The 27,684-nt window shown below is 44.4% G+C and overlaps 1 protein-coding gene and 1 long non-coding RNA gene across 4 annotated transcripts; one reads left to right on the top strand and one right to left on the bottom strand.

Annotated features, from left to right (window-relative positions):
* Nucleotides 1-500: 500 nt before the first annotated feature.
* On the bottom strand, nt 501-17,908 carry myt1a (myelin transcription factor 1a). 3 transcript variants are annotated; one of them, XM_071475163.1, is made up of 23 exons: nt 17,643-17,908; nt 16,430-16,514; nt 16,289-16,343; nt 15,926-15,968; nt 15,766-15,837; nt 14,328-14,569; nt 11,843-12,922; nt 10,389-10,508; nt 9,932-10,022; nt 9,541-9,654; nt 9,237-9,454; nt 8,021-8,223; nt 7,725-7,940; nt 7,482-7,630; nt 7,022-7,084; nt 6,185-6,253; nt 5,154-5,216; nt 4,974-5,057; nt 4,122-4,343; nt 3,059-3,150; nt 2,804-2,907; nt 2,433-2,576; nt 501-1,518 (listed from the first exon to the last, which is right to left on the bottom strand). In XM_071475163.1, exons 3-23 carry the CDS (start codon nt 16,341-16,343, stop codon nt 1,378-1,380), a joined length of 3,585 nt encoding a protein of 1,194 aa, XP_071331264.1. In that variant the 5' UTR covers nt 16,430-16,514; nt 17,643-17,908; the 3' UTR covers nt 501-1,377. The 3 variants fall into 3 exon arrangements, with proteins under 3 accessions (XP_071331264.1, XP_071331263.1, XP_071331265.1); XM_071475162.1 differs by having other exon boundaries at nt 501-1,521; nt 17,643-17,905; XM_071475164.1 differs by lacking the exon at nt 6,185-6,253 and having other exon boundaries at nt 501-1,521; nt 17,643-17,905.
* Nucleotides 9,914-15,529, top strand: LOC139620037 (uncharacterized). The gene is made up of 5 exons (XR_011690723.1): nt 9,914-10,051; nt 10,286-10,380; nt 12,707-12,838; nt 14,442-14,583; nt 14,791-15,529. It is a non-coding gene; the product is annotated as an uncharacterized lncRNA (long non-coding RNA).
* Nucleotides 17,909-27,684: the final 9,776 nt, after the last annotated feature.

Here is a 27,684-nt window from a genome sequence, read left to right on the forward strand (position 1 = left end):
GAAAAGACGAAAGAGTTAACATTGGCGTTAATTTCCACAGCTGGAAACAGCTGCTGTTGAGAAAAGGAAAGAAGTTCGATGCTGAACTCACGTTTTTTCTAAAGTGGTAAGTAAACAACTGCTAATGCTAACGCTAGCTGTGCAGACATAACAAAACTTAGAAACAGCTCCTTTAAAATGGTCAAGAACTAAACTGCGTGGTGCAACGGTTTAATAATTTGTTCTATCTATAGTCACAGTACATGTGATGTGGTTTTAACTGGTCTGTGATCAGGTCCTGTTCCCCTGCTGTACTGGTTTCATTCCAAGGTCAAAGATGCTGTTGAGACAAACTTCAGCACAATATAAACAGACAGGAGCAAATGTGACCCTTTGACCTTTGGGGACATTTTCTTCCACAACAATAAAGAACAGCTGTTTTCCTCTGAGCAGCAGCTTGTTGTGTGTGACAGTCTGACAATAAAAGAGTCAGCAGAAACACACAGGCCACCCAGTCCACGTGCACTGTGGTTTAACCTTTATTTCAAGAGCAACTTAAAGACTAATCCAGACACAGCCATCATTAACACAGACGATACAAAATAAATATTCACCATCACTTTGTTCTTCATCACCAAATAAATAACAAATATGTGCAGCTCAATATTCACAGTGTATTGCAATGTACTGAAAATATTTTGTGGAAATAAAAAGGAAAATCATATAAACATAAGCACCGAAAAAATATTTTAGAAAATTATTAAAAACTTTTAGTTACAAAATATTTGCACTTAAAAAGATCCTGTATTTTAAATAAATAATAAGATTTATAAAACAATTCATAGTTAATATCTTAAAATATTTCCTCTTTGTTCAGCAGTGCAGAGGAAACAATCACCTTCTCTTAGTTACTGGTTAAAATCTTCTCAGGTAGCAGTTTCAAATAAATAAAAAAAAAAACAAACTTAATAAATAGATAATGTTTCATAAATAAGCCAACATAAAAATAATACAGCAGACATGAGTAAATAAGTTGTTATTAAACCAACATTTGCAAAGGACTTAAATAGTTACACAGCAATTGTAAGAATGAGTCTACAAACTAGTCCTGGAGGTGCAACATCACTATGCTCTTATAGATACTATCAACATTATTGTGTAATGGGATATGTTCACTAACTAAGAATCTGTTCACTGCTCTCTGTGCACACCGTCACAGTTTGATCCACAACCTCTCGTCTCTTCACACTCACACCGTCGTAACGCAACATGCAAACAGGAAACAAACGCAAACAACAGATGACAAAGTTTCAAATGAGAAGAATTAATTACATACAGTATCTAAAGGTATGGAAAGAAAGAGTGTCGCTGTGGTGTGGGCCCGCCCCACCCACTCCATCACACCTCGATGCCCTTCACAGCCTGATTGATGGACTCGAGCAGGGCCCGGTTCTCGGGGTTCTGGTAGCAGTCTTTATTGGTAAACATGTGGGTCAGGGTGTCCACGTAGCTGTCGAAGTTCTGCTCGGACAGCGGCTCCTGCTGAAAACACACGAGGTCGCAAGTGAAGTCAGAGACATCTGAGTCTGAGCAGTAAACCTGGACTCGCGACTCTTCACACAGAATAAAACAGGAGCAGTCGTTCTGCACATCATGCTGCTTCTTTCTCTTTGGATGGTGTCATGTTTTAGCTGTTAGGTCAGAATTAAATGTATGAAATTCAAACTGTCCAGACAAAATGGTCCAGATATAAATGAAACCTTCTGACTCATAAAGAGACAGCAGGTTTTGCCCTTTGGGGAGGATGTTGTGTGTAGAGACGGACTCTGATGGAGGAGTGGAGTAAACATGTCACCAGATGGCTTCATGTGCTAATTAGCATTCGTGGCAGGATTTATTAATTAAATGCATTTAGGTGCTTTTTACCTGGTGCTCCCCACAGGACAAATCTAAATGTTGTAATCTGCTTCCTGGTGACAGACATCTGTCCAGATGTTCTCCAAACAGCTGTTGTCAGGCCCTGACTCAAAGAGCACAACCTTGACTCCTTTGATTGGAGTACATTTAGGCCTGAGTCAAACAGCTGGATTCTTTCTGACAACAACATCCTTGTCAGCTGATTTCAGTATTTTACTCCAGCTGAATTCACAATCAAGCTGTTCTCATTCACGTTTTTCTGTTCCTGTTGTCAGACCAGCAGTCACTTCGAGCTGCTGCTCTGCTGCTGCTAAAGTCCTGGTTCTGACAGAATCACCAAATACATCCGTTAAAAACACAGACTGTGCTGTGACTCCTACTGTATCTACTGTAAAACGATCACTCAGAGAGGAAGTTAAAGCTCATTCAGCTGCTGTGGGGTCAACTGAATGAGAGGCTTATATGAAACCGAATGATTATAGCTGCTAGAAGAGAATTAGTTTCCTCCTTTAGAAGACACCACGGTGTACACTCACCATGGTGGGCAGGCGGATGTTGGCCAGGCTGCGGATCAGGGCCTGACTCAGGCCAGAGAGCTCCACGAACAAAGCCTCATTCCTTTCCTCGATCTGTTTATTCTCCTCCTCCATGCTCTTCAGGTTCTTCTCCATTGAAGAGATCTGAAGCAGAGACAGACACACAACAGTCCAGAAGCAGCAACACACAGAGCTTCACAACAGAACCACAAATATTAACAACACTTCTTCGGACGTCCCGTCAGACAGACATCTCCTTAGTGTCAGCAGGGAAAATGATTTTTTAATTTCAGTACCACCTTCTGCAGCATCCTACAGCCCCTCAGTCAGTTATTACCTGGCAGCGCACTGAGCTGAGCGGCTGAGCTCACCTGAGTGTGCAGGTTCATCATGTCGGTCTCCATCTCTGAGTTGGACTCGCTCAGCTCGTTGATCTCCTTGTTGAGCTGCTTGATGTCCTCATCGTTGTCCAGAACTGTGCAAACAGAAAATGGAGACCCCTGCTCATCCCGCTCACTGTGGTGCTGCATTTACTGACAAGTGTATTTAACTGTACAGTGCATTACATCTCTGAGTCTGTGAGCGTCACGTGTTGGACGCTGTTGGACAGAGGGACTGAATCTTACCATCGCTGGCTCTGAACTTTGCAGTAATGTACTCGTCTCCGGGGAACTTGGCTCTCTTCTTGTTGGCCGACGCTCGGGGACAACCTGACAGACTGAGAGCAGCAGCTGATCAGTTCAATGAGCTAATACGTGGAAGGGTTTAGAAAACAGTGCACACGAACCAGATGTCGAAGAGACGGGAACATGTGGAGGTTTACTGTACATCAGAAACCAAGGAAGGATTGTGCATGACCGGATTAACCCAACACAGGGACCCGGGCCCCCCCCCATCTTTTTTTGCCTGCACTCAGACGCCACTCAGTGCTCCTCTAGAAGTCTACCTGACCGTAGGTTTGTGATGTGTGACGTGAATTTGTGCTGATATGATCAAACGCAGATTCATTCTGGAGCATTTTCTCAACATTAGCTAATATTTACCACCTGAACAGCCTCGTCATTTCTGACTTTTTGATTAAGTGGTGCTGATTTCCGAACTGATCTGGATTTAGGTGGATCTGTGTTGCCCCCTGCTGGACTCAAACGAATGAGAGGCCTGTTCTTCCTCGCAGAGCTCTGCCGGTCTGAACGCGACCTCAGTGAATTCACTGTGAACCATCTCATATATAATGAACTTCCAGGACCAAGGCCCCTCAGGACCCCTCAAAGTCCGGGTCCCCAGATCAGCTGGTGATCCAGGGTGAGTTAGCAAAGGAAATGAGCAGCATTTTTATAAATAGTGTTTGTTGTTGGTTTAACTCGTGGTTGGTTTAACTCAAGGTTACAAAGCATGAACCAGTATTGTTGCTATGGTTACCTGCATTTAACAGGCCCTGAAGCCTAATAAAGAACACACTGACCTGCACTGGTTAACTGGGCCTCTTCCAGAGGAAGCCATAAAACAGGTCCAGGTTCTGTGTAGCCAATGATCAGTGGTCACAACTGTCACAGTAAAGTCTACCAGGGTCTGAAGTCAGACCCAGGGAGGGGGGATTATTTATGGGGGGCCAGTGACCCTGCCTTACAACAGGCGTAATGAATGCACTCTGACATGACGCTGTAAGCTGAGCTCCCTGTGAGCCGATACCTGCGGTGAGTCAGGAAACTGCCGTTGGCGTGGCCGGAGCCGTCACAGCCCGGCGTCGGGCAGGTCGGGCCTTCGGTCTTGAAGGCCTTCCAGGAGAAGGGGGTGCCGTTGAGAAGACCTTCCTTCTGCCGACGTGCTGCTAATGGACAGCCGTACGCACTACGATGAGTGGCGTACTTCCCACTGATGTGGCCCAGACTGTCGCAGCCAGGAACCGGACACCTGGAGGCAGGAAACACCGGTTCGGCTTTGGTTCTTTAGGCTTAGAATTTGTTTGGTTTGGGTTTAGCCGCTTCAAAACATCCCAGAAAAGACAAATGTCACAGTGAAATGTGTTTTATTACACAAACACGAGACTGAATTTTAAATGGACTGTAAAAACGGCTTCACAATTAACCTTCATTTAGATTCTTCCGTGAATTAAACATTAGCTTATTTTACTTTTGACCGACTCTCCTCACATGTACTCTGTTCTCAGTCATTTTCCATTTTCCATTTTCCTCCAGAATATCTGACATGTTTCCTCCTCCATATACAAGATCTATAAGAATAATGTACAACTGTATGGAAATGACAGTGTAAAAGGCTGAAATTGATCTATCACACAGTTTGTGTTATTATATGAAACTAGGTTTTAATAAAATTTCAGACTGGCATTTAGTTTTTTGTTTTTTTTATTTTGGTTAGAGCTGCATGTCATGAGGTTTGCCCTGCTGCGCTAGAGAATAAATGATTACTGAACTATAAATGATGTCTCACTTTCAGAACATGGACGTACATTCATGTTCATTTCATGAATTACATTTCAGTAATGTGTACGACACAATCTGCCTTTCAGCTGCTGTTGCTCACCTCAACAGCTCGGAGTCTTCCTTGTCGTCCTTGGTGGGGACTGATTTGACCCCGCTCTTCTTGGCTCTGGGACACCCGGACAGACTGGCAGAGAGGAACAGAGAGGGTGAGTCACAGCATCCGTCAGCAGAGAGACTGACGGTGCAGCAGGTGGAGGAGGAGGAGGAGGACAGCTCCTACCTTCTGTGTGAAGCATAGTTTCCAGTGATGTGGCCCGATCCATCACAACCTGGAGTCGGACACCTGAGACACACAGACACTCTGTCACTCTCCAGCTTTTCTGAACTAATCTTGTATGTACTGAACAAGTGGACGCCAGGTCCAGCCTGTGACATGCATCTCAGCTGCTGCCACACTGTAATCCTTTAAAGGTCCCATATTTCACTCTTCTCCAGTGTTTTATTTGAAGTGTTAATATCCATAAGAAGATATATTTGTTGTTTTAAGAACCAAAAACCATCTCAATGTAGTTTTACATCTCCTTTCTCAGGCTTCTCTCTGGAGCTCTAGTAACAACAGAAGAGAGGATCTGAACCTCTCTTCTGATTGGCTGTTTTCTGAGTGATCCAATAGAAATATAGCAGATTTGAGATAAACACTCAGAGAAACCAAATCCTGCAAGGTTGGACGGTGGGTCCAGGTGGGCGGGGCTTGGGGCATGGCTGAGGGCAGTGAATGCTTTGTTGTGACATCACAAAGTTACAGGAGTCTTGACAGCTGGTTTTAAGGCGCAGTTTCTGAATACAGGCTGTGTGCGTTTCTCTGTGGACTGAGGCTTTGATACTTTCACAGTATTAATATAGAACCTAGACCTGCTTCATAATCACAAACACATGGACATCTACCTTTAGACTATATGGGACCTTTAACTTTAGTGCTTGTTAGGTCTTTTTTTTAATGAATTAACTATTCATTAATGAACAAAATAATATCATGGCAGCTGTTTTATAAAGACAAAAGAATATGCTCAGAAATTAACCATAGAGAGTAACTTGATTTAAATTATATATCAGAAATATTACTGTTCTACAAAAGATCAAGTATTTTGGTGTAGAAAGTTTTAATCCTGTATCATTAATACACAACTGGCCTTTGTTGAAAGAGGGTGTTAACCTCAGCGAGTCCTGTGTCTGTTGTGTGTCTGCTGTGTGTTGATGTTGTGTGTTGAGAGCAGAGCAGGGACAGAGCTGAACATGAGGAGACAGACATACTTCAGTTCAGCTGTGTGGGCAGCCATGAGGGTCCGAAGTGATTTATCAGCAAGAGGACAGCCAGACAGACTGGAAGATACAGAGAGAGACCGTCAGAAACCAGAGACCAGAACCAGAGGAAAGAGCTAGAACCTGAACTGGACTACAGAGCCAGGACAGAACTGGGCTACAGAGCCAGAACCTGAACAGGACTACAGAGCCAGGACAGAACTGGACTACAGAGCCAGAACCTGAACAGGACTACAGAGCCAGGACAGAACTGGACTACAGAGCCAGAACCTGAACTGGACGACAGAAGAGTAATAGTGGAAAAATAATGATGAAAAAATGTGTGTGTGTGTGTGTGTGTGTGTGTGTGTGTGTGTGTGTGTGTGTGTGTGTGTGTGTGTTTCTCCTGGTCAGATGAGCCACACACTGACTGAGACCTGGAGAAACTCTGAGGCAGAGCAGGTCCTGATGTTACAGGATCCTTCTCATTACACCTGAAGAGGCTGTTTGAATGAAGGTGAAACATCTTCATCTTCCTCAGTTGATTATTTTACATCTGAACACCCAATCAGAATTTTATTGATACCCTCTGTACACAAAATAATTAATAAGTCATTTGCGGGCTGTTACAGAAAATAGACCAATGACGATCCAGCACTACACCTACAGACCTACTGTACCTATGCTGTGAGGGAACAGGGACATGGTCTGACGTGGTTCGACTCTTCTGTCAGATTTACCATCAGTTTGCTTTTCTTCATGAAATGATTCAATGTCATACTTCACAGTCACACCACAGATCAACAGAACAGAAACACTCCTCATCTCCCAGCAGAGAGCGGTTCTCACCTTCGATGTGAAGCGTAGTTCCCAGTAATGTGTCCACTGCCGTCACAGCCTGGGGTGGGACATCTAGGACCAAGACACACACCCACAGATCAGGAGGTGGTGCTTATATTAAAATACCACAGTGTCATTGAGGCTTTTAACGTGTGAGGTGTTCAGGTCATATCAGGTCAGTTACAGAGTCTCTCAGGTGTAACTGTCACCTGGATGTTGTTCAAACTGGTATCCATAGTAACTCTTGGATGACACAAACACAGCAGGTTTACAGAGAGATAAACGTTTGATGCTCTGACTGACACCTGTCTCACCTGAACTCTGACTGACAGACTGAGTCATGTGAATGTTTTGACATTAATGTTCCAGTCATCTCACCTGTACAAAGTGTTACATGGTGATCAGCTGATACAGGCTACAGTGAAAGAAGTGGAACCGTGGTCCCTCAGTGTGAAAGGTTGTGACTTACACCAGAACCTCTTTTTTGCTGTCTTTGGGCTGAAACTTGACCTTGAAGCTGCTGGTGGTGACCTCACCGGGGTACTTCCTGTCCTCCAGGTTCTCCTGGTCCTCTTCCTCCCCATCAGAGGAGGTGTATGAGGGAGCCGTATACTCCACCTGACCAAAGGTAAGAACGCAGGTAACCACGATGGCACATCATCATCATCATCATCATCATCATTCGCTCAGCTGGAGTGGATGTGGACCATACCTCCTCGTGGTCTTCCTCTTTGACTCCACTTGGTTTGGTGAAGTCCAGCGGCCCCTCCCACTCTGGCTGAGTGTGGCCCTGAGACAAGGTGGCTCCGACGTGTTGGGAGGATGAAGAGGAAGAGGATGAAGGCTCTGGAGACTGCATTCCCTCCCTCTTAGTCTTCTTCATGCTGAGGTCCAAAGTGCCGTTTTCATCCACTTCGATGTCCGACTCCTGCAGAGTTCAGACACAGGAGGTGAGTGTGTGCGGCTGATCCGGTCTGAACAGGTCCGGGGAAGGATGTGTGTGCGTACCTTGGTGCAGGGCTCCCTGGGCTTGGTGCTGAGAGTCTCCGGTCTCTCCCAGCAGCGGGTGGACAGGTTGAGGATGGCTGTCGCTGCCATGTGGGCCGCCTCTGCATCTTGGCTGTAGTCATAACCACTGGAGGACGAGGCGCTCTTGGAGAATCCTCCAGACACGCTGTGGCTGGGGGAGGAGGCCTTAGGGAATGGTTTAGCTGTGTGGGAGAGGAGGGACGTTAGTGGAACAGGAACAAGAGAGCAGAGCAGCCTGACATGACACGATCTGTGCAACATTAATGAAGCCTGGTGAAGAGGACAAAACTAATACGTGTTCCCTGATGACTAATTCCTGCTCTCCAGTTTTATCGTGCACATCAATTATTCATGTCTCCTCTCAAATTTTAATAATTAGTACATATGGATTAATACATGACTGCATTAAACACATTATTACCATTGTAATACTACTGCTGATGCGCTCAACTGACAGCAGAGTATCAAGATGGTTAGAGGAGGAAAATGTTTGAACTGTAGACCCAGACTCAGGAGTTTACTGTGATCAGAGCGGTAAGTGTAGTTAATTGGTTATGTTGTTTAGCTTTTAACTGGCAGTGGCTGACACAGTGTTTGCGGCTGTGCTAATGCAAACGCTCTTTCTCTGGACTGACAAGGTTTTGGTGACCGGTAAAAGAGCAGCATGAATCAAGATGGTTAGTGTAAGAGGAAATGTCAGAGAATCAGAGACTAGCAGACGTATCAGAATGGTTAGCGTAGTTAACATCTTTGGTTTGTTTATGTTGTTTGTTAGCTTGTAACTGGCAGTGGCTGACACAGTATTAGTGGTTGTGCTAATGCTAACTCTGGCTCTCTGCACTGACAAGGTTTCAAGTTTATTTAGCCCCGCCCCCTGTCCACACAGGTTGACAGGATTGGTTCCTTAGGTTCTATGACTTATGAATCCCTGACTGTCTGGATCTGTTTTTAGGAAATACTCACTCATGGTATGTCTTGTATTATTTACAAAACATCATATGGACGTTGACAAGGTTAAACACTTGATTTTCGTCAGACAGGTTCTTAGATGTAGCACAGAATCACAACAGAAGTGATCTCAGGGCTCTTTTCATGCCGAGCAGGACTAGACGTCTCTTTCTAACGTTATTACAGGGATTTCTTTGTCAAAGTCACAGGAGAAGCAGAGCAGTGAGGTGAAGAGTGTGGGTCTCACTTTTGAAGGCTTTGGGTGATGTTTCAGTGGTGCTGGGCGTCTTTGGGATCAGCATACGCTTTCCAAACACCTGGACATCAAAGCTTGCATAGTCAAAGGACACCTTGGAGTATTTCTCCAGCTCCTTGGCCAGGTTAGCTCGCGGCGTGGTGGTCACCGTGTTGGGCCGGTAGCTGCCATACTGAGGGATCTCCAACTGTTTCACGAAACACATGGGCCTGGAGGAAAGGTCATGAGTTATGCAACGTGGACAGAGCTGTATGTATTTCATCATTAAAGAAAAGAAAAAAAAAAAGAACCTGACCTGAGCACTCTGTCAGAGTTGGAGGAGGGTTCGCTGGATGAGGCCTGTAAATGAACCTGCTTGTCCTGGTTCTTGTTGAGTTTAGCTGCTGCTGCGATGGGGCAGCCAGACAGACTGACACAGGGACACAGAGGTCAACATTCAGTTTCAGAGTTTGATTATTGAGAAGTCTTCTACAGACGGTGTGAGTATGTGTTAGTTGTATTAGATGAGATTAATTCTTCGTTTATCTTTTCTGTTCATTTCCATGAAAATTATTCCACAATCTGACTCCAAGTCTGTGTTTAAACCAGATGTTGCCAAACCATAGGCTATACAGCTATGTGTGTGTGTGTGTGTGTGTGTGTGTGTGTGTGTGTGTGTGGTGTGTGTCCTTGGGTGTTGTATTAACCTGCGGTGTGTGTTGCGGTTGCTGTTGACGTGACCTTGGCCTGTGCAGCCAGGAGTCGGACACTTCAGGACGTTCTCATGCATGGCCAGGACTACAGACACACAGCAGACACAGACTCAGGTCAGTGTGTTTAGTTCACTGATGCTGGTAAGAAGAGGAGTCGTGCTACTCACACAGTAGCTGAAAAAGCAGTAATGGTAATGACAGTAGTACTATTAGTAGTTTTTTCTATAACAGAAGGTGGTAGAATAGGTAGAAATAATGATGGAAGTAATATTAGAAAGAAGATATAAACAGACCTTTACTCTCAAAGCTGTTAAACATCTAAAAAGAACTGGTCTGTGTGTTAAATAGAAAGTCGGACAGAGCTGAGAAACTACCGCAGTGACAGAACCTGCATCAGGAGAGTCCGGGGGCCTGCCGGAGGTCTACGTGTTGTTAAAGATAAGGTACTCACTCTCTGGAGGGATTCGGTCCTTGTGAGGACATCCAGACAGACTGCGATGGTGAGGGTACAGCCCGGTCACATGACCTGTCCCATCACACCCTGGGGTTGGACACTTCACTTCCTTCTTTTCTGAATAGAGGAGGGTGTGATTTAGATGGCAGTGAGAATAAACGACAACACATCAGTGGGCAGAGCCCCAACATGCGGTCCTGACAGCAGGCCCAGGATCACCACACTGGTATGGATATTGATATATTGTTTTATTAATATTATCAGTAATTGTTTAATGAGTTTAAATGCCTCAGACATGAGGCATTTCTGAATGAAGTCAGCAGATGCAGCTTCAAAACCATTTAAAAAAAAAAAAGCGATGATAAATAATAAAACAACAAATAACAAAAACTCTGAATGTGCCCAGTGGATCTGCAGTTTCTCTGGTATTGATCTGACTGATGTTTCATTACTTACAAGAAGAACTATAGCATCTGTAGTATTGATACTCTGAGTCTCATACAGTTTTTATGCGCAGAGAATGGGAGCCTGGTGGCAATGACAATTCACAACATTGTGACAGACAATGCTGTGATGTGAGGTGTATTTCTCAGGGGGAGCAGGGACTGGCTGTGGTCCTGGAGTCTTACAGTGAGTTATTATTTGAGGTGGGGTTGTGTGATGAGTGTGTCTGTGGTCGGAGTATTTATTACCTGCAGCAGCTTCAGATCAGCTCCAGCTCAGAGAAGCTGCAGGAGCTGAGTGATGAGCTGTTGTGGACGGAGTCAGCAGAAAAACGTGTTTTTGCCACTTAAAAAATACCCGCAGAGAATAACTAATGCACGTTTAAATGTACGCTTTGTTTTGAATGTTCTCTCTGCTTTATCTTGCCGTCAATCAGCCCCTGTCTTTGGGACTACATCTTCTCAACCGTTGCACCACCGTGTTCCTGCGCGCAACGCTGACTCTGCGGAGTAATACAGCGCGCTTGTGCGTAGGAATACGGTGAATCGGTTCACAAACTGTAGTTCCACAGGAAAGGGCTGTTTTACGGCAAGATAAAGCGAAGAAAATACTCAAAGTAAAGCGTTCATTTCATCTGATATCAGCGTTTTTTATGTGGGTATTTTTTAAGGGGCTAAAATACGTTTTTTCTGCTGACCCCGTCCACATGACTCCGCCTCTGTGTCGCTGCTGCTGCCGCTTCTCTGAACCGGAGCTGATGAAGTCGGACAATAACTGTCAGCGTAGGAGTTGTTGTATGAAATAAATAAATGGATGTTGGTGATGAATTTAATGTTTGAAGCAGATATAATATATGTACCAGACAAAGAAAGCTATTAGCTGTGATTAACAGGACCCAGGTCACGACTGAACACTTGAATGAACAGGGCCTTCCTGCGCTGTGCTGTGACCGTGAACGCACCTTTGCTGTGACCGTGAACGCACCTTTGCTGTGACCGTGAACGCACCTTTGCTGTAGTGGGCGCTGCGCCGGGCCCCAGCGGCGGTGTCGCAGCTCTTGCTGGAGGAGCCGTAGGGCTGGTACTCTGGGGAGCCCCGGGCCTCCTGACCTCCCTTCACCTCCTTCGCCTTCAGGGCGATGGCCTGCTCCAGCAGCCCCAGGTTCCCTCGGGTCATGTCCCAGTTCTCTGAGTCGTCTGTGATCCCTGAGCCCTCTGAGACACGATCCTGCTCCTCTCCATCCTCCTCCTCCTCCTCTTCCTCCTCTTCTTCTTCCTCCTCCTCCTCCTCGTCATCCTCCTCCTCAGAGTGGACCTCTATGACCACTGTAGTCGGAGAGGCTTTGCTGGAGTCTCGGTCCTCGTCTTCCTCCTCCACCACCTCACCTGCTTCCTTACCCTGCCTCTCGTCCTCCTCTTCCTCTCTCTCCTCCTGCTCTTCCTCCTCCTCCTCCTCCTCAGTCATGGGGGTGCTGACCTTTTCTTCCCTGAGTGACACCTCGGCTTCTGATCCCTGAGTGCGTGGACTCAAAGTGTAAGGAGTGTCGACCTCTTGGTGGACCTCCCTCTCTTCTCCCTCCTCTTCTTCCTCCCCCTCTTCCTCGTCGTCTTCCTCCTCCCCCTCCTCCTCCTCTTGTTCCTCCCTCCTCCTCTGCTCCTCTTTGGCCTGATGGTTGTAGTCGCCACTGGAGTACTGGTGATCAGAGTTTTCCTGGTTGATCGTCTGTCTTTCTACCTCTCTCTCCTTTACAGTATTCTCTTGTCTTTCATGCTGCTTTTCCTCCTCCTTGTCTTCCTCTTCCTCCTCTTCCTCTTCCTCCTCTTCCTCTTCCTTTGTCTCTTTAAGCTCTGTAACCCCCTTGTCTTCCTCAGGTTTGTCTGATGGCTGGTCCTGTGTGACCTGCGGACCCTCCTCCTCCTCCTCCCGTGTCTCTGTTTCCTCCTGTTGATGATCGTCGGTGAGCGTTTCCACCTTCACTTCCTCGCCGGTGTCCTCGCTTTCAGGTTTGTTCTTGTCGTCTTCAGCCGGAGGACGAGCTGCTGTCTCTGTTGTGTCCTTGTCCTCCTTTGTGTCCGCTGAGCACTCTGCTGTGGAGTCGAAGAAGAGACGAATGTTAATGTCGCAAACGTCTTTGTCACCTCTGTATAACTCACAACTCCCGACACTGTGACTGACCTATAGTGACCTTATCTGACTTATTTAGCATTAATGAAGTGAAGCCTGGAGTTAGTCCAGTGAACTGGAGTCTGCTGCTACACCCACAGGGTCCAGACCAGCCCTCTGACAGGTGGAGTACTTACACCATCAGTCCTCTGCTCACCTGAAAACTACACCTGCTGCTGCTCAGGGTTGTCACTCCCCATCGTCTGGAGTCATGAAAATACATTAACATTTGTACAATACTTTTAAAGGTCCCATATTTAATCTTGTTTTATCTGAAGTGTTGATCTCCATCAGAAGATATATCTGTGGTTTTAAGAACCAAAAACCATCTCAGTGTAGTTTTACATCTCCTCTCTCAGGCTTCTCTCTGGAGCTCTAGTAACAACAGGTCAGTCAGCCAATCAGAAGAGAGGATCTGAGGCTCTCTTCTGATTGGCTGACTGTTTTCTGAGTGATCCAATAAAAATACAGCAGATTTCAGGTAAACACTCAGAGAAACCAAATCCTGCAAGGTTGGATGGTGGGTCCAGGTGGGTGGGGCTTGGGGTGTGGCTGAGGGTGGTGACTGCTTTGTTGTGACATCACAAAGTTCCAGAAGTCCTGACGGCTGGTTTTAAGGCTCAGTTTCTGAATACAGGCTGTGTGCATTTCTCTGTGGACTGAGGCTTTGATACTTTCACAGTATTAATATAGAACCTAGACCTGCTTTATAATCACAAACACATGGACATCTACCTTTAGACTGTGTGGAGCTCTAATTACCTGAAAAACTAGTGATTCCCATCAGCCTCAGCTGTGCTGTGTAGTGCTAACTAGCTAATGTTAGCATAATAACACACTAAAATATAATAACATGCTAATCTATTATGGTGACATTAGCTGCAGAATATGAGCATGTGAACATTGTCACTGTATTTTAACATGCTGATGTTAGCATTTAGCTCACAGCACCATTGAGGCGGCTCAAAGAGCAGCTGCCGTTGCTGTGACTCAGTCCATGAGTCAGCAGTCATCATTTTATTTTCACCCTCAGCTGATGAGGTTAAGACGACCTCAATAAAAAACCATGTTCTGCTTTTCTGTGACGTTTCTATGATCTTAGCTTTTTAGTGAGGATTTCGATCCACTAATGGGCTGCTCAGCCTCATAGGTCATGTTATATTTCATGATTTAAGTATTTCCTGTTTAATTGTTGTTTCATCGACTTTCATCTCCTCCGGGTTCTGATCCCCACTTCCTGCCCTGATTGTCTGTTGTGAGTGCATCTTTCATCCCTTTGACCTTATCTTTACCTCGACCCTTTGGATTTGTTGGCTTTGTTTCACTCACTTTGTACTGACTCTGGTCTGCCCTTTGTTTTACTTTTCTTCTTCTCTTTGAGGTCTTCCTCCTCCTCTTCCTCCTCCTTCTGCTCCTCGTCCTCCTCTGCGGCATCACTGTCAGCGTTGAAGCCATCATCTGACGCCTGTTTGGGAGGCTGGGTCCTCCTCTTGGGAGCAGACTGGTTCTCCTCAGCCTCGGCCTCGGCCTCCTCCAGCTTCCTCTTCTTCACAATAGGACATCCCAGCACGCTGCGGAGAGCAGGGTGTGTGTCTACATTAATGCTAACGTCCAACATGCTAACATAAAACAACACAATTGATAGTTTGTGTTCACTCTGTGAGATGTAACAGATATTGCAGCCTCCAGGTGCCACTAGCAGGACTCAACTCAGACCTTCATCTCAGTCACACATGTAGAAAACTCAATGTGCTTCAGCTAATCACACACAAACTTTCTTTATTGATCACAGCCATGAAACATGAACAGAGATGTGAACCAGCCCCAGTGATTCCTCTCAGCCTTTAGCTGTGAGTCTGAGCTTCTTCACATCACTGTGGAGTAATCTCAGCTGGACGCCTGCCGAGGGGGAGCAGTCACAGAACTGAATCATCTCCATCTATAGACGGTTTGTGTGTCTGTGGACTGATGAAGCTCTAAACTCTTTTAGCTCGATGCTCATCAACTACTCTTCATCCTCAGTCTCTGAGATCTTTGTTGTGAGGCCTGAGTTTTCACTGACTGACTCCAGGTCCGATAACTCCTGACTCCAGTTAGCTTCTGTTCACAGACTGTTTCCAGCTACACTGTGAATGTTTGAATGATGTTTTCAATGTGGACGAGAACAACACAATGTTATTAATGTGTTGATGTGTTATTAGTTCAAATCCATTGTGTTTGTTCATTATTGTAACTTGGATGAAGATAATTATAAAGGGCTCATTTTATTTTTCTCATCAAATGTATTGTTACATTTTTGATCTATTTGTTTTACATCAGTGGAAACAGTTAAAAAAAAAAACATTCAACATTTTTACATAGAAAATAATGAATGAAACAAAGACTTATGGTGCAACTGTGTGAATATTAATCATGACCTCTGACCTTTGGTGACATTTTTTATTATTTTATATATGAATGAATTAATGTGTCATTATGCTCTGCATCATTGTGTCATTGAAGTCCATAAGAAATATTGTTTTTACTGAAATTCTGATTGTTGTTGAACTGGATAACATCCAATAATTTACTTATCTCATATGTACTCACATTGAATCTGTTGCATATGAAGAATTATAATGCTAGTTTTATACATAGAATGAAGTATGTTGTATGTACTGTGCATCTGCATATTCTTTGGGCTTTCGTGGGTGATATAGCTTTAAGTCTTTTCTATATGTTGATGCTCACTAGCTGGAGTACAGAAGGTTTACAGTATGAATCCTACCTTCTGTGCCGTGAGTATCTTCCACTGACGTGGCCTTTGCCGTCACATCCAGGGGTGGGACAGCTGCTGCAGCTGCAGCAAGACAAATACACACTTCATTCACACAAGACCGGCTTTATACACACTGACAGTGATTCTGCTGAAGCATCAGATCACTTACCTCAAGTCCTGCTTCATCTCTTGTCCCACAGGTTCTGATGACGCTGAGAGTGAGGCAGCAGGGAAATCATTAGATGCAAAAATAAAAGTCATACCAGACCTATCAGTGTAAAGAGGCAGTAATGCTTTTATTTTGTAGGAAAAAAAAAATGTACTCATTGCACCGTTAGATAAATGAAATTCATCCATGTACGTAAAATATACATGTCCCAGTGTGCCTCCATGAGGAGTGGACATCTTGTGACGTGGTTGGACAACCAACCAGGCAAAGAGGGACCAGACCTCCAGGGTCCTGAAGAGACTATCAGGTTCCCAAAATCCACATTTGTGGCAAATCTGTGTGTGTGTCTGTGTCTATACTGACCCCGGATGCCTTTAGAACGGGTTCGTGTTCGTGTCTCTGTAACGTCTTGACTCATCTGAAAAGTGGAGAACAGAGACATTAGATGGGTAGAGAGATGGATAGAGGGATAATGGATGGATGGATGGATGGATGGATAGATACTTTGATGCTGAGGCGTGTCCTCTCTGGTTGATTGGCTCTCCCTTGGTCCACTGCTGACTCAGTAGCTGACCTGTGAACTCATTTTCTGTTGGATGAAACACAACACAGAACTTTGATGTAAGTAATAGTTATAGAAAAATGAAAATATGTTGTGAGGGCAATGATTGATTTATGATTTCATACATAATAGTTTACTGGTTAAGGTTCAGTCTGTTGTATAAGGTCTTCTGCATCACAAACTGGGGACGTACAGATGTGGACATTTACCAGGGAGTTAGAGTCTAATGAAAAGATTTGGTTGGTTGCATTGTGGGAAATGAAGGATCCTGCGTCTCTGCTGAGTCCTGTCAGGACACAGCCTGGCGATTAAAACATTACTGTCCTGGAGAAAAAAGTTTCCAAAGACACCAGATATATTTGAGGGTCAGGGAGGGACTGGGAGGACTTAGACTTATCCTGACTACAGCCCCGCTGAGAAACAAATAATTAATATCATATAAAATAATCATAAACATTAAGTTTTAATTAAAGATATTTAATAATAATAATAATGAGATAAAACATATATAACTTAGAGGTATGCTATCTTCAGATGTTCCTTTTGGAGGTCTCTCTGTGCTGCTGCAGGAATGAGGACCGACTGCAGTCAGTGGTGATGTTTGCACAGGGTCACAGGCCGGAGCAGGAGCCTGTTCACCTGCCCACGGCCTCAGGTTAAATGTGCATAAATGTGTATTGACTGCTACATTTCAGCAGGTAGAACACTTCAGACTGAAAAACAACATGGAGTATCGGGCACAGAGAGACGGGCTCCTGGCGGGCAGCGGGGATGTAGGCCGGCCTGTGGACCAGGACGAGGCCTGCTCCTCTGCCACACCGACGAGCACCGACGGACACAAGAGCCTCCGAGCACCGCGATCCTCTCCTCACCGCCCCGACCGGGGGGCCGCCGGCCGCCATTGTATGTGCCAGAAATAACGAGTCACAGCAATAATCGGGTTAAAGCCGGACACATTCGACCGATCTGAAATCATCCTCCACGAACGGAAAACCCCCAGAAAGCGAGCTGACACCGCCACGAACTAACGGAATACCGCCCGGTCCCGTCCTGCCGGCCCGGCCGTGGACCCACCGTGAGGCCTGCGGCCGGGCCGAGGACAGACCGGGGGGAGCGGAGAGCTTCGTGCTCTTTGTCAGAGACATAAAGCCTTACCTTGCTGCCCTCCCCTCCCCCTCCCTCAGACCGCTCCGGCTCCAGAAACACGATCGGCCCGACGCTCCGCGGTGACTACGACCACGATCCACTCCCAGACCACCGAGGACGGACTGAAGCGGGGGGCGGCGACGTCGGACTGAGCCCAGCACCGCCGACTGTTCAGCACCTCGGACAGGGCCGGCCGGATCTTCAGCACCATGGACAGAAGCCCCGCTGCACCGCCTCCTACCGGAGCGCAGGAGAGCTGCAGGCGGCCGCGCTCATGCAGGGGCCCGGGCCGTGGGCTGCTGGAGGCGGCGTCAATATTTAACAAGGCCGCCAAGCAGCTGGAGGACGGGGTCTGCGGGGGGGGGGGGGGGGGGTCACCAGACTCACTCCTGCTGCCAAACATCCAGTAACTGAGGAGGCTAAACAAGAAGTGGAGTACTAACTATATAACAGCTGATGACTAAATTAACCAGCTGGCACTGTTTACATGAGTGGTGCCTTCTTCAGCCATACATTCCTCATCATCATCATCATCATCATCATCATCATCATCATCATCATCATCACAGCAGAACATCCACCCAGAGAGCACAGGACCAGCTGACACTGGGCGAGGGTGGGGTCACAGAGAGACCTCAGATTCACACCTACAGACAGTTTATAGGCTATACATAATAAACACACACACACACACACACACGCACACACACACACACACACACACACACACACACACACACACACACACACACACACACACACACACTAACAACTAAACAAGTGCACACCACGTTTCCATAGTAGCAGTTCAGTACTGTGTTGTGTCCCTTTGTTTCATGATGACGTCACGTCACGTTATCACAAAATACCATAACATCACCACAGTAGAATAATAGCCCCAATGATCAGTATTTCCTATTTTCTATCATTTCAGTGATAGTGAACTCAACATTTTGGGGTCTTGTGAGAATTTCTAACGGATTAGAAACTGATGAAATGGTGTAGACAGACACTGTGTGGTGTAAACATGTGCAACATGGAGGTTCCTCCACTTTTGAGGCCCAGCCGCAGTCCCCAGCCCCGGGAGGAGGAGGGGCGGGCAGCGGGCAGCCTCTGGTGCTGTTGCAGCCTTCAGTCCAGCTGGGGGCGGTAGTGCACCGTGCAGCTGGTTTTCCCTCTGCAACAGAAACATAAGAGCCATGGCTGAATCACAGACTGTGTAAACCACCAAACCACATGTACAAGTTCAGCAAAGTCTCTTCTCAACCATGGAGCAGAGATGACTCTGATAGGAGGTACCCTCGTTGAGAAATGAAGAGAAACTCATCTCCATGTAAGCTCAGTGTCTTCCAGGTAGACACAGGTGGAGGAAATTGATTGTTAACAGACACAAACACAAACACAAACACAGAGACGCAAGCACACACACACAGAAACACACAGACAGACACACACACACACACACACACACACACGGAAACACACAGACAGACACACACACTGTCAGGTATACTGACAGACAGGCAAACAGACACTGTCACCACTACACACAGCAGCCATGGATTTACACACAACATAACAACTTTCACCGTACATTGTACATTTTAATACAATCTTGTGTTGATTTTTGCACTTTACTTCAACACATCAGGTATTTTTTAACCAATTCCTGACATCATGCTGTATTTACATTGTTCATACACAGTCCTTCATACTTCACAGTCCCACAGCTCTACAGATTGTGCTCAGTTTAAATTGTACTGTATATTCAAAATTATAAAAATGTCACAACTCAAACCTATTTCTTTCCACTTCAGCTGTTAAGAAATTCTAATTTTCAGCTCTTTCAGGATTTTGCTTCAACAATTCAACTTTTTCCTACTTCAACAGCAATGTCTTGTGTAACTTAAAATTTCAAACCTTGTGCTGTTTCATGATGTAGTTCATCCAATTGATGTTAACACAAAGGTTTCTTTCTGATTGTTATAACCATCTCTTTTCAAAGTTATACCTTTGGCAGTAAATAATTTGGCTTTTAACTGTTTCAACATGTTGCATTTCTCAGTTTTTGCTTCTAATGGACTTCAGATTCCAGCTCCTCCGGTTTTAAAGTTCGGCATCTAAATTTTCAAAGCGCTGTGCTTCAGTTATTATTAGCTGCTTTGTCAACACTTTAGCATTAATTCAGAAATCTCCTCCTTGTTTGACATTACAGGTTTTGCTTATATATTTCTTCTTTTGTATTTTTAGCCAATTCAGGTCTTTCACCAACAAAATACTTCAAGTCCCAGCTTTTGGAGCTTGTTAAACAACTTATCTGCAGCACTCCACCAATCAGGCCTGTATGGTAGAGTGGCCAGATGGAAGCCACTCCTCAGTAAAAGGCACATGACAGCCCAGGTGGAGTCTGCTAAAAGGCACCTGAAGGACTCTCAGACCATGAGAAACTAAATTCTCTGGTCTGATGAAACAAAGATTGAACTCTTTGGCCTGAATGCCAAGCGTCATGTCTGGAGGAAACCAGGCACCGCTCATCACCTGGCCAGTACCATCCCTACAGTGAAGCATGGTGGTGGCAGCATCAGGCTGTGGGGATGTTTTTCAGCAGCAGGAACTGGGAGACTAGTCAGGGTCGAGGGAAAGATGAATGCAGCAATGTACAGAGACGTCCTTGATGATAACCTGCTCCAGAGCGTTCTGGACCTTGGACTGGGGCAAAGGTTCATCTTCCAACAGGACAACGACCCTAAGCACACAGCCAAGATAACAAAGGAGTGGCTTCGGGACAACTGTGTGAATGTCCTTGAGCGGCTCAGCCAGAGCCCAGACTTGAACCCGATTGAACATCTCTGGAGAGATCTGAAAATGGCTGTGCACCGACGCTCCCCATCCAACCTGATGGAGCCTGAGAGGTTCTGCAAAGAAGAATGGGGGAAACTGCCCAAAAACAGGTGCCAAGCATGTAGCATCATACTCAAACAGACTTGAGGCTGTAATTGCTGCCAAAGGTGCTTCAACAAAGTACTGAACAAAGGCTGTGAATACTTATGTACATGTGATGTGTTTTGTTTTTTATTTTTAATTGCAAAACTTTCAAACAAACTTTTTTCACTTTGTCATTATGGGGTATTGTGTGTAGAATTCTGTGGTAAAAAATGAATGAATACTTTCACTGTACAACAGACAGGAATTTCCACACATCTCAACTTTTTTCTCTGTAAAAATGTTTTAATGCAGTTTTAGTAGTTTTATTAGTAGTTTCAGTATTTGTATTTATGCTGGACTGCAGGACTTTTACCTGTAATGGAGTATTTATACATTGCTTTATTGGTACTTTTGTTAAAGTATCTGAATACTTCTTCCACCACTGTGCATCTTTGCTGCAGAAATAACGCACCGCTACTAATTTTTTCATTTGTAAAGCTAGAATTTCCGAGTGTCCCTGAACCTGCGCACACCAAGGTACAGGACCATTTCTACCTGGTGTCTGTCCCACAGGTGAGTGCGGGGCTTTCGCTCTGTTGGTTTAAATGTTGAAATTCAAGTTTGGAGTTTTAAAAATGACATTAAAACTGAGTCTGAGTCAGATAAAATTCATGACATGATAACATGAAGAGAAAAATACAGTGTCCCTGTAGGATTCAGCGAATCCTTATTGTTCGTCTGTTAGCTAATATTAGCAACGATGCTAGTGCCGACCGTTAGGCTATCTGTCATGGTGTCTGTTCACTGAAGGGAAAACGTAGTTTCGCAAAGGTTTACAGCTGCAAATCAATGTTCAAATTCACGACCTCACTCAGGAAAACATATGTTGTAACTCGTTAACCTATATTAGCGACGCTGCTAACGATAAGTGACAATGCTAACTCTAGCCCCCGGACGCCGGGATAACTGAACAGTCAACAGAAAACCGTTATGTACAGTGACGTCACTGAGCAGCGCAGCAGCTAATCACAAATGTCGGTTTTAATATTAAAACTATTATTCCTCAGTGTTAATATAGCTGTTTTTATCTGACAGCAATTTAAAGACAGGGCCATGTAACAGAAGGTTACCATTTATCTATTTAAATATTTGTTGTTTTGTTTTTGAAGGCCTGCTGCTTATAACTGCTAAGTGTCAGGTTGCTAATACCAACATGCATTGTAGGAATAGCAGCCACCTCAGTAATGTTTTGTCTCTTATACACAGAGAAGATTTATCAAACTGCGCTTTAAGTAGAGAAATACAGAGACTGATTTTCACAACAGATCACATAACTAGATTACAGATAGCTGTAGCATCTGTAGATTTTATAAAAATGCCATTTACGTGTGACCTTATGCTTTATGTACTATACTCTGAAGACAATTGCCTGTCATGTCGTGAGGATTGAAATGATCTGTGAACTGCAGTGTTTCTGGAGAGAAAGTAAAATATTATTTTTTTCTCTCTTTCCATTCCCTCTGGCCTTCTTCTCCCTCTCGGCACCTGCAGGCTGTCAGCGTTGGTGACATGTAAGTTCACACACATTAATAAAAAGTTGCTGAATTCAAATATTCAATACACTGTAGTGGTAGTTAAACACTACCCTCCAAAACATAAATATATGTAAAATATAGATTATTATTTGGAGCATATTACAGTGGGGCAAAAAAGTATTTAGTCAGCCACCAATTGTGCAAGTTCTCCCACTTAAAAAGATGAGAGAGGCCTGTATTTTCATCATAGGTGTACCTCAACTATGAGAGACAGAATGGGTGGGAAGAATCCAGGAAATCACATTGTACGATTTTTAATGAATTAATTGGTAAATTCCTCGGTAAAGTAAGTATTTGGTCACCTACAAACAAGCAAGATTTCTGGCTTTCACAGACCTGTAACTTCTTCTTTAAGAGGCTCCTCTGTCCTCCACTCGTTACCTGTATTAATGGCACCAGTTTGAACTCGTTATCAGTATAAAAGACACCTGTCCACAACCTCAAACAGTCACACTCCAAACTCCACTATGGCCAAGACCAAAGAGCTGTCAAAGGACACCAGAAACAAAATTGTAGACCTGCACCAGGCTGGGAAGACTGAATCTGCAATAGATAAGCAGCTTGGTGTGAAGAAATCAACTGTGGGAGCAATTATTAGGAAATGGAAGACATACAAGACCACTGATAATCTACCTCGATCTGGGGCTCCACGCAAGATCTCACCCCGTGGGGTCAAAATGATCACAAGAATGGTGAGCAAAAATCCCAGAACCACACGGGGGGACCTAGTGAATGACCTGCAGAGAGCTGGGACCAAAGTAACAAAGGCTACCATCAGTAACACACTACGCCACCAGGGACTCAAATCCTGCAGTGCCAGACGTGTCCCCCTGCTTAAGCCAGTACATGTCCAGGCCCGTCTGAAGTTTGCTAGAGAGCATTTGGATGATCCAGAAGAGGATTGGGATAAAGTCATATGGTCAGATGAAACCAAAATAGAACTTTTTGGTAGAAACTCAACTTCGTCGTGTTTGGAGGAGAAAGAATGCTGAGTTGCATCCAAAGAACACCATACCTACTGTGAAGCATGGGGGTGGAAACATCGTGCTTTGGGGCTGTTTTTCTGCAGAGGGACCAGGACGACTGATCCGTGGAAAGGAAAGAATGAATGGGGCTGTGTATCGTGAGATTTTGAGTGAAAACCTCCTTCCATCAGCAAGGGCATTGAAGATGAAACGTGGCTGGGTCTTTCAGCATGACAATGATCCCCAAACACACTGCCCAGGCAACGAAGGAGTGGCTTCGTAAGAAGCATTTCAAGGTCCTGGAGTGGCCAAGCCAGTCTCCAGATCTCAACCCCATAGAAAATCTTTGGAGGGAGCTGAAAGTCCATGTTGCCCAGCAACAGCCCCAAAACATCACTGCTCTAGAGGAGATCTGCATGGAGGAATGGGCCAAAATACCAGCAACAGTGTGTGAAAACCTTGTGAAGACTTACAGAAAACATTTGACCTCTGTCATTGCCAACGAAGGGTATATAACAAAGTATTGAGATGAACTTTTGTTATTGACCAAATACTTATTTTCCACCATAATTTGCAAAAAAAAATTCTTTAAAAATCAGACAATGTGATTTTCTGGAATTTTTTTTTTTTTTTTTTTTTTTTTCTCATTTTGTCTCTCATAGTTGAGGTATACCCATGATGAAAATTACAGGCCTCTCATCTTTTTAAGTGGGAGAACTTGCACAATTGGTGGCTGACTAAATACCTTTTTGCCCCACTGTATATTGATACTGAACAATGAATGAGACTTTGTTAATCAATTGATTATTAAAGAGAAATAAATATTTAAATTGAAATGAACTGTGAAGGTCTAAACTCAAAATGTTCTTTTCTATCCTCTTCTCCTGTATGTACCTGCACAACGTTGCTGTTGTTGACTCCAGGCTGCACCTGAAGGGTAAGACAACAAACACATTCTCTGTGACATCCACATCATGGTGTCTCATAGAGCTACGCAGAGGCAACATGAATAGCTTGAGATTCTTCAAAGAACCTTAAGAAGTCCAGTGCAGTTGCCTGTGGAAAAGTTATGGAACACAGGTGATTTCATAATGACTACTCAGACATTGTATTACTTTACAGATTATAATGACTTCTTGTCCTAAAAATATGTCTCAACATTAATAACATACATGGATCACTTAAAATAAATCATTATTGTTATATGTAATTCTCTTTGAAGAGGATTGAGGATTGAAATGAGCTGTGAAATGTTTCTGTAGAAAAAGTAAAATATTTTTTTCTCTCTCTCTTTGGACTCCTGGCCATGAAGAGTAGGGCTTCAGTCTAAGGTTCACTGGTTGCACTTCTGCTATCAGTTCCATGGGTATAAATGGTGTAACATTCTTTGGTGGAGACGGGGGGGGGGGGGGGGGGCAATTTTGTCACAAGTCTTTTTTTCCCAGAGATGATCTGATATCACTCCTATAAACTGGCTATATTGTTGGTGTGTTGGATTACCACTCAAATTGTTCCATTTCATCAATGTGATCAAAATTTATATCATTATTTTTGCAAAGATATACTAACTGTAAAAACTGTTAATGAGGTATGAGGCAAGATTCAGAGTGACAGAGCTTAACCATAGTGACTCACTCACACCTGCCTGTGTGTACACAGAGTGAGAGCAGCAGCAGCAGCATCATGGGAATAAATGACAATAACAGATTTGTGGATATTTCTCTCTTTGCAATGATGGTTTGAAGAACTCTGCTGCTCTCTCTCTGTCTGTCTACTGTCAGCATTGTATTTGGTGACACTAAACTTACCATAGGGCTTAATGATTTGTTGTACTTGCACAAGCATTGCCCTTGTACAGCAACCACAGGTACTGAGTCAGCTCAGTGTGCTTGTTCCTCTCTGCATCTGCACTCTCATCATCAGTTGTGTTAGAGTTGAGACCTCTTGTTAGCTTTGTCTCTCCAACTGCTTCCTTGTCTTTCTCCTCATTTTGTTTTATAAAGTAATCAGCTATAAACCACTTTATAGCCAATCCAGTTATCATGTTCCATCTTTGGATCAGTGGCCGTTTGATTTTATGTATGATTCGAGTTTGTTTTAAGGAGAAATGTTACGTTCAGGTGTAATTTCAGTTTATATTTACTGGACTTTACTGGAATCCGCCACAAAAGTTCTGAATGAGAGAATGTCTTTTAGGAATGCAGGAGGGCAGGGATCCAGCAGGTGAATGGGGAGGAGCCTGCAGGTGAGAGGTGAGGATGATAATGGTGAAGATTCACAGCGGGAGCAGGCGGAAGCTTTGGAGCCGGTTACACTGGAGCGAGGAGAGACACAGGGAAGGATTCAGTTCTCAGGAGCAACAACACTGGAGAGGTTTAGTTAGTGATGTTACCTGTGACACTGAAGCTCCGAGGCCTGTTCAAAAAGATCTAATTTCAGTGAAGCCTTGTATCGGTGTGTGATTGGTTCAAATTCAAAATTACATGACCAATGACGCCAAAGCTTCGTTTCACACCCCTGCCACCTGGATGCTTCAAAAACTGAGTCAAAGGTTTAAAAATGCGCGAAACGTGGCACGGTGCAGCTTCGCGGGTTGTTGCTGTGTTGTAGTGTGTTAAGAGTTAGAGTTTGGAGATCTGTGATGGAACCTGCTGCAAAGAGTTCTGAGATCTTGAAACACCTTGATTTGATTTTGCATGTCTAATACTTAAAAGATTGTCAATAATACAATATTTCCTGTGTGTATTTGTTAAAGCACTGAAATGGTCAATTACACATATACTCCCAGGTCTCTCAGCACTGCAGCGCTCCCAGTGTTAAACTCTTAAGCACCAGACTCTCTCCAAGCGACAGTAATTCACTAGAACACTTCTTACATTGTTCTCCACATGGTCACATAAACTTTTCCTATCCCACAGGACATCGTGAACCTGCACAGAAACACTAACAAATACATGTGCAGTGTGGAGAAGTGTTAGTATACAGGTGGCTGAACCGATATTGTGCTTGTTTCAGGAAATGAATTCTAATGGCAATGACTTGGGTTCAAGTCCAACCTGTTGTTCTGGTTGAATGTTTTCACTTCCTCAGTTCATGAGTTTTACTTGTTTAGGAAAGGGAAATTGTCCAGATCCACAATAGAAAATGCCATCTTTAATGTTTTTCAGTTACTTAGAGCGAGCAGTGGAACAGGTTTATTCATCAATTCATTTATTCATGCTGTCATGTGTTGGGTAGTTGTTGTGAAACGTTTTGCAACAAAGCGCTTTTCCTCACTTTGACCAGCAGATGTTCTCAGTGAGCTCTGATATGAAAAGCTTTGAGTAATGAACATGGATGTATTATAAGACCTGGATGACGGATCTAAAAATGGCGCCCATTCAGTTCAATACGAGTTGCTCGCCTGGCGCATACACCGAAAAAGTTTCTGGCTTCCGGGTTACTTCTGCGTTATGCGGCCCATAGAGACTGCGCAGTAGTGTCACTCCCATCATGCCTTTGGGCAATGAGAACGAGCGAAAAACGTTCTCGATCTGGCGCTGCGCATTCATGAGTGCTCTGCTGGCAGACTTTATGATGTTTAACAGACTAATACAGGACCGGCCCAGTTCTGTTTCACAGATATATTTGAAAATGAAAAATATATCAATTATTTTTTATGAAGATTTAATTTAAATGATGAATGCCACTGAACATATAGCTACTGTACACTGAACACACACTGAGGAGAGTTAGAGAGACGATGATGCAGGCTGCAGCACCAGGACGCTGCATCCAGGCCGGAGTCAGTTATCATTTGAACCCGCTGACACAGTGAAGGCCATTAAATAATCTATAAAATAATAAGGCGGTTGTTGTGAGCGGATGACAGGCTGGTGAACTGCAGTCAGGATGAGACACTGCTGCTCACACATCACAGAAACTATCACACAGAAGCTCAATGACTTGAATTAAAATACCTGAAGAAACTGTGACGGAGGAAGTTATGAAAAATCATGGCGGCGTCTTAGTGAATCCAGTGATGCGGCGAATATATCGATTAAAAACAATTACATTCCTGAAAAAAAGTGTAAGAAGTGATGAATAAATGCGACAAAAAAAAAAAAAAAAAAAAAAAATCACAAAATGAATGAACTTGGTTTGTGTAGAAGAAAACTTGCCTTTGTGCCGTTTATTCACTTTTCACACTAACTTGTTCTCGTCCTGACGTCACTAGCAGTAACCTAGCAACCATGCTCGTTCCCGAGACACAGCGGGACCGCGGATAGAGTGCACGTACACAGTGGTGACGTCACTCAGAGAAAAAAGACTTTTCTGAGCTTTGAAAAACTTTTACAAAGACTAAAACCCCATGGCTTAAAACTATACATCAGAAAGATTGGTATTTGGCTGTGTGCACAGCTGGAGGTGTCCTGTTAAAAGTTTTACAGGCCTCTCTTTTACTATTGCGGCCTATGGGAAAAATGCTTTTTGGGCCGCAGGGGGATTTTTCGCTGCAATACCACGAGTGGCCACTGGAAAAAAATGGCTGCCAGGCTGAGCGGCGGCGCCGTATCCAGGTCTTAT

Source organism: Trachinotus anak, unplaced genomic scaffold (genome assembly GCF_046630095.1).
Source record: "Trachinotus anak isolate AG129_WGS33_773 ecotype Australia unplaced genomic scaffold, CSIRO_AGI_Tana_v1 ptg000004l, whole genome shotgun sequence".
In the NCBI taxonomy this organism is placed as follows: domain Eukaryota; kingdom Metazoa; phylum Chordata; class Actinopteri; order Carangiformes; family Carangidae; genus Trachinotus; species Trachinotus anak.

Coding starts and splice junctions, on each gene's coding strand:
- myt1a (XM_071475162.1), bottom strand. CDS start 16,343: ATGAGTCAAGACGTTACAGAGACACGAACACGAACCCGTTCTAAAGGC. Junction 7,631..7,724: donor AAGAGGAAGACCACGAGGAG/GTATGGTCCACA, acceptor ACCTTTGGTCAG/GTGGAGTATACGGCTCCCTC. Junction 2,908..3,058: donor AAAGTTCAGAGCCAGCGATG/GTAAGATTCAGT, acceptor CTGTTTGCACAG/TTCTGGACAACGATGAGGAC.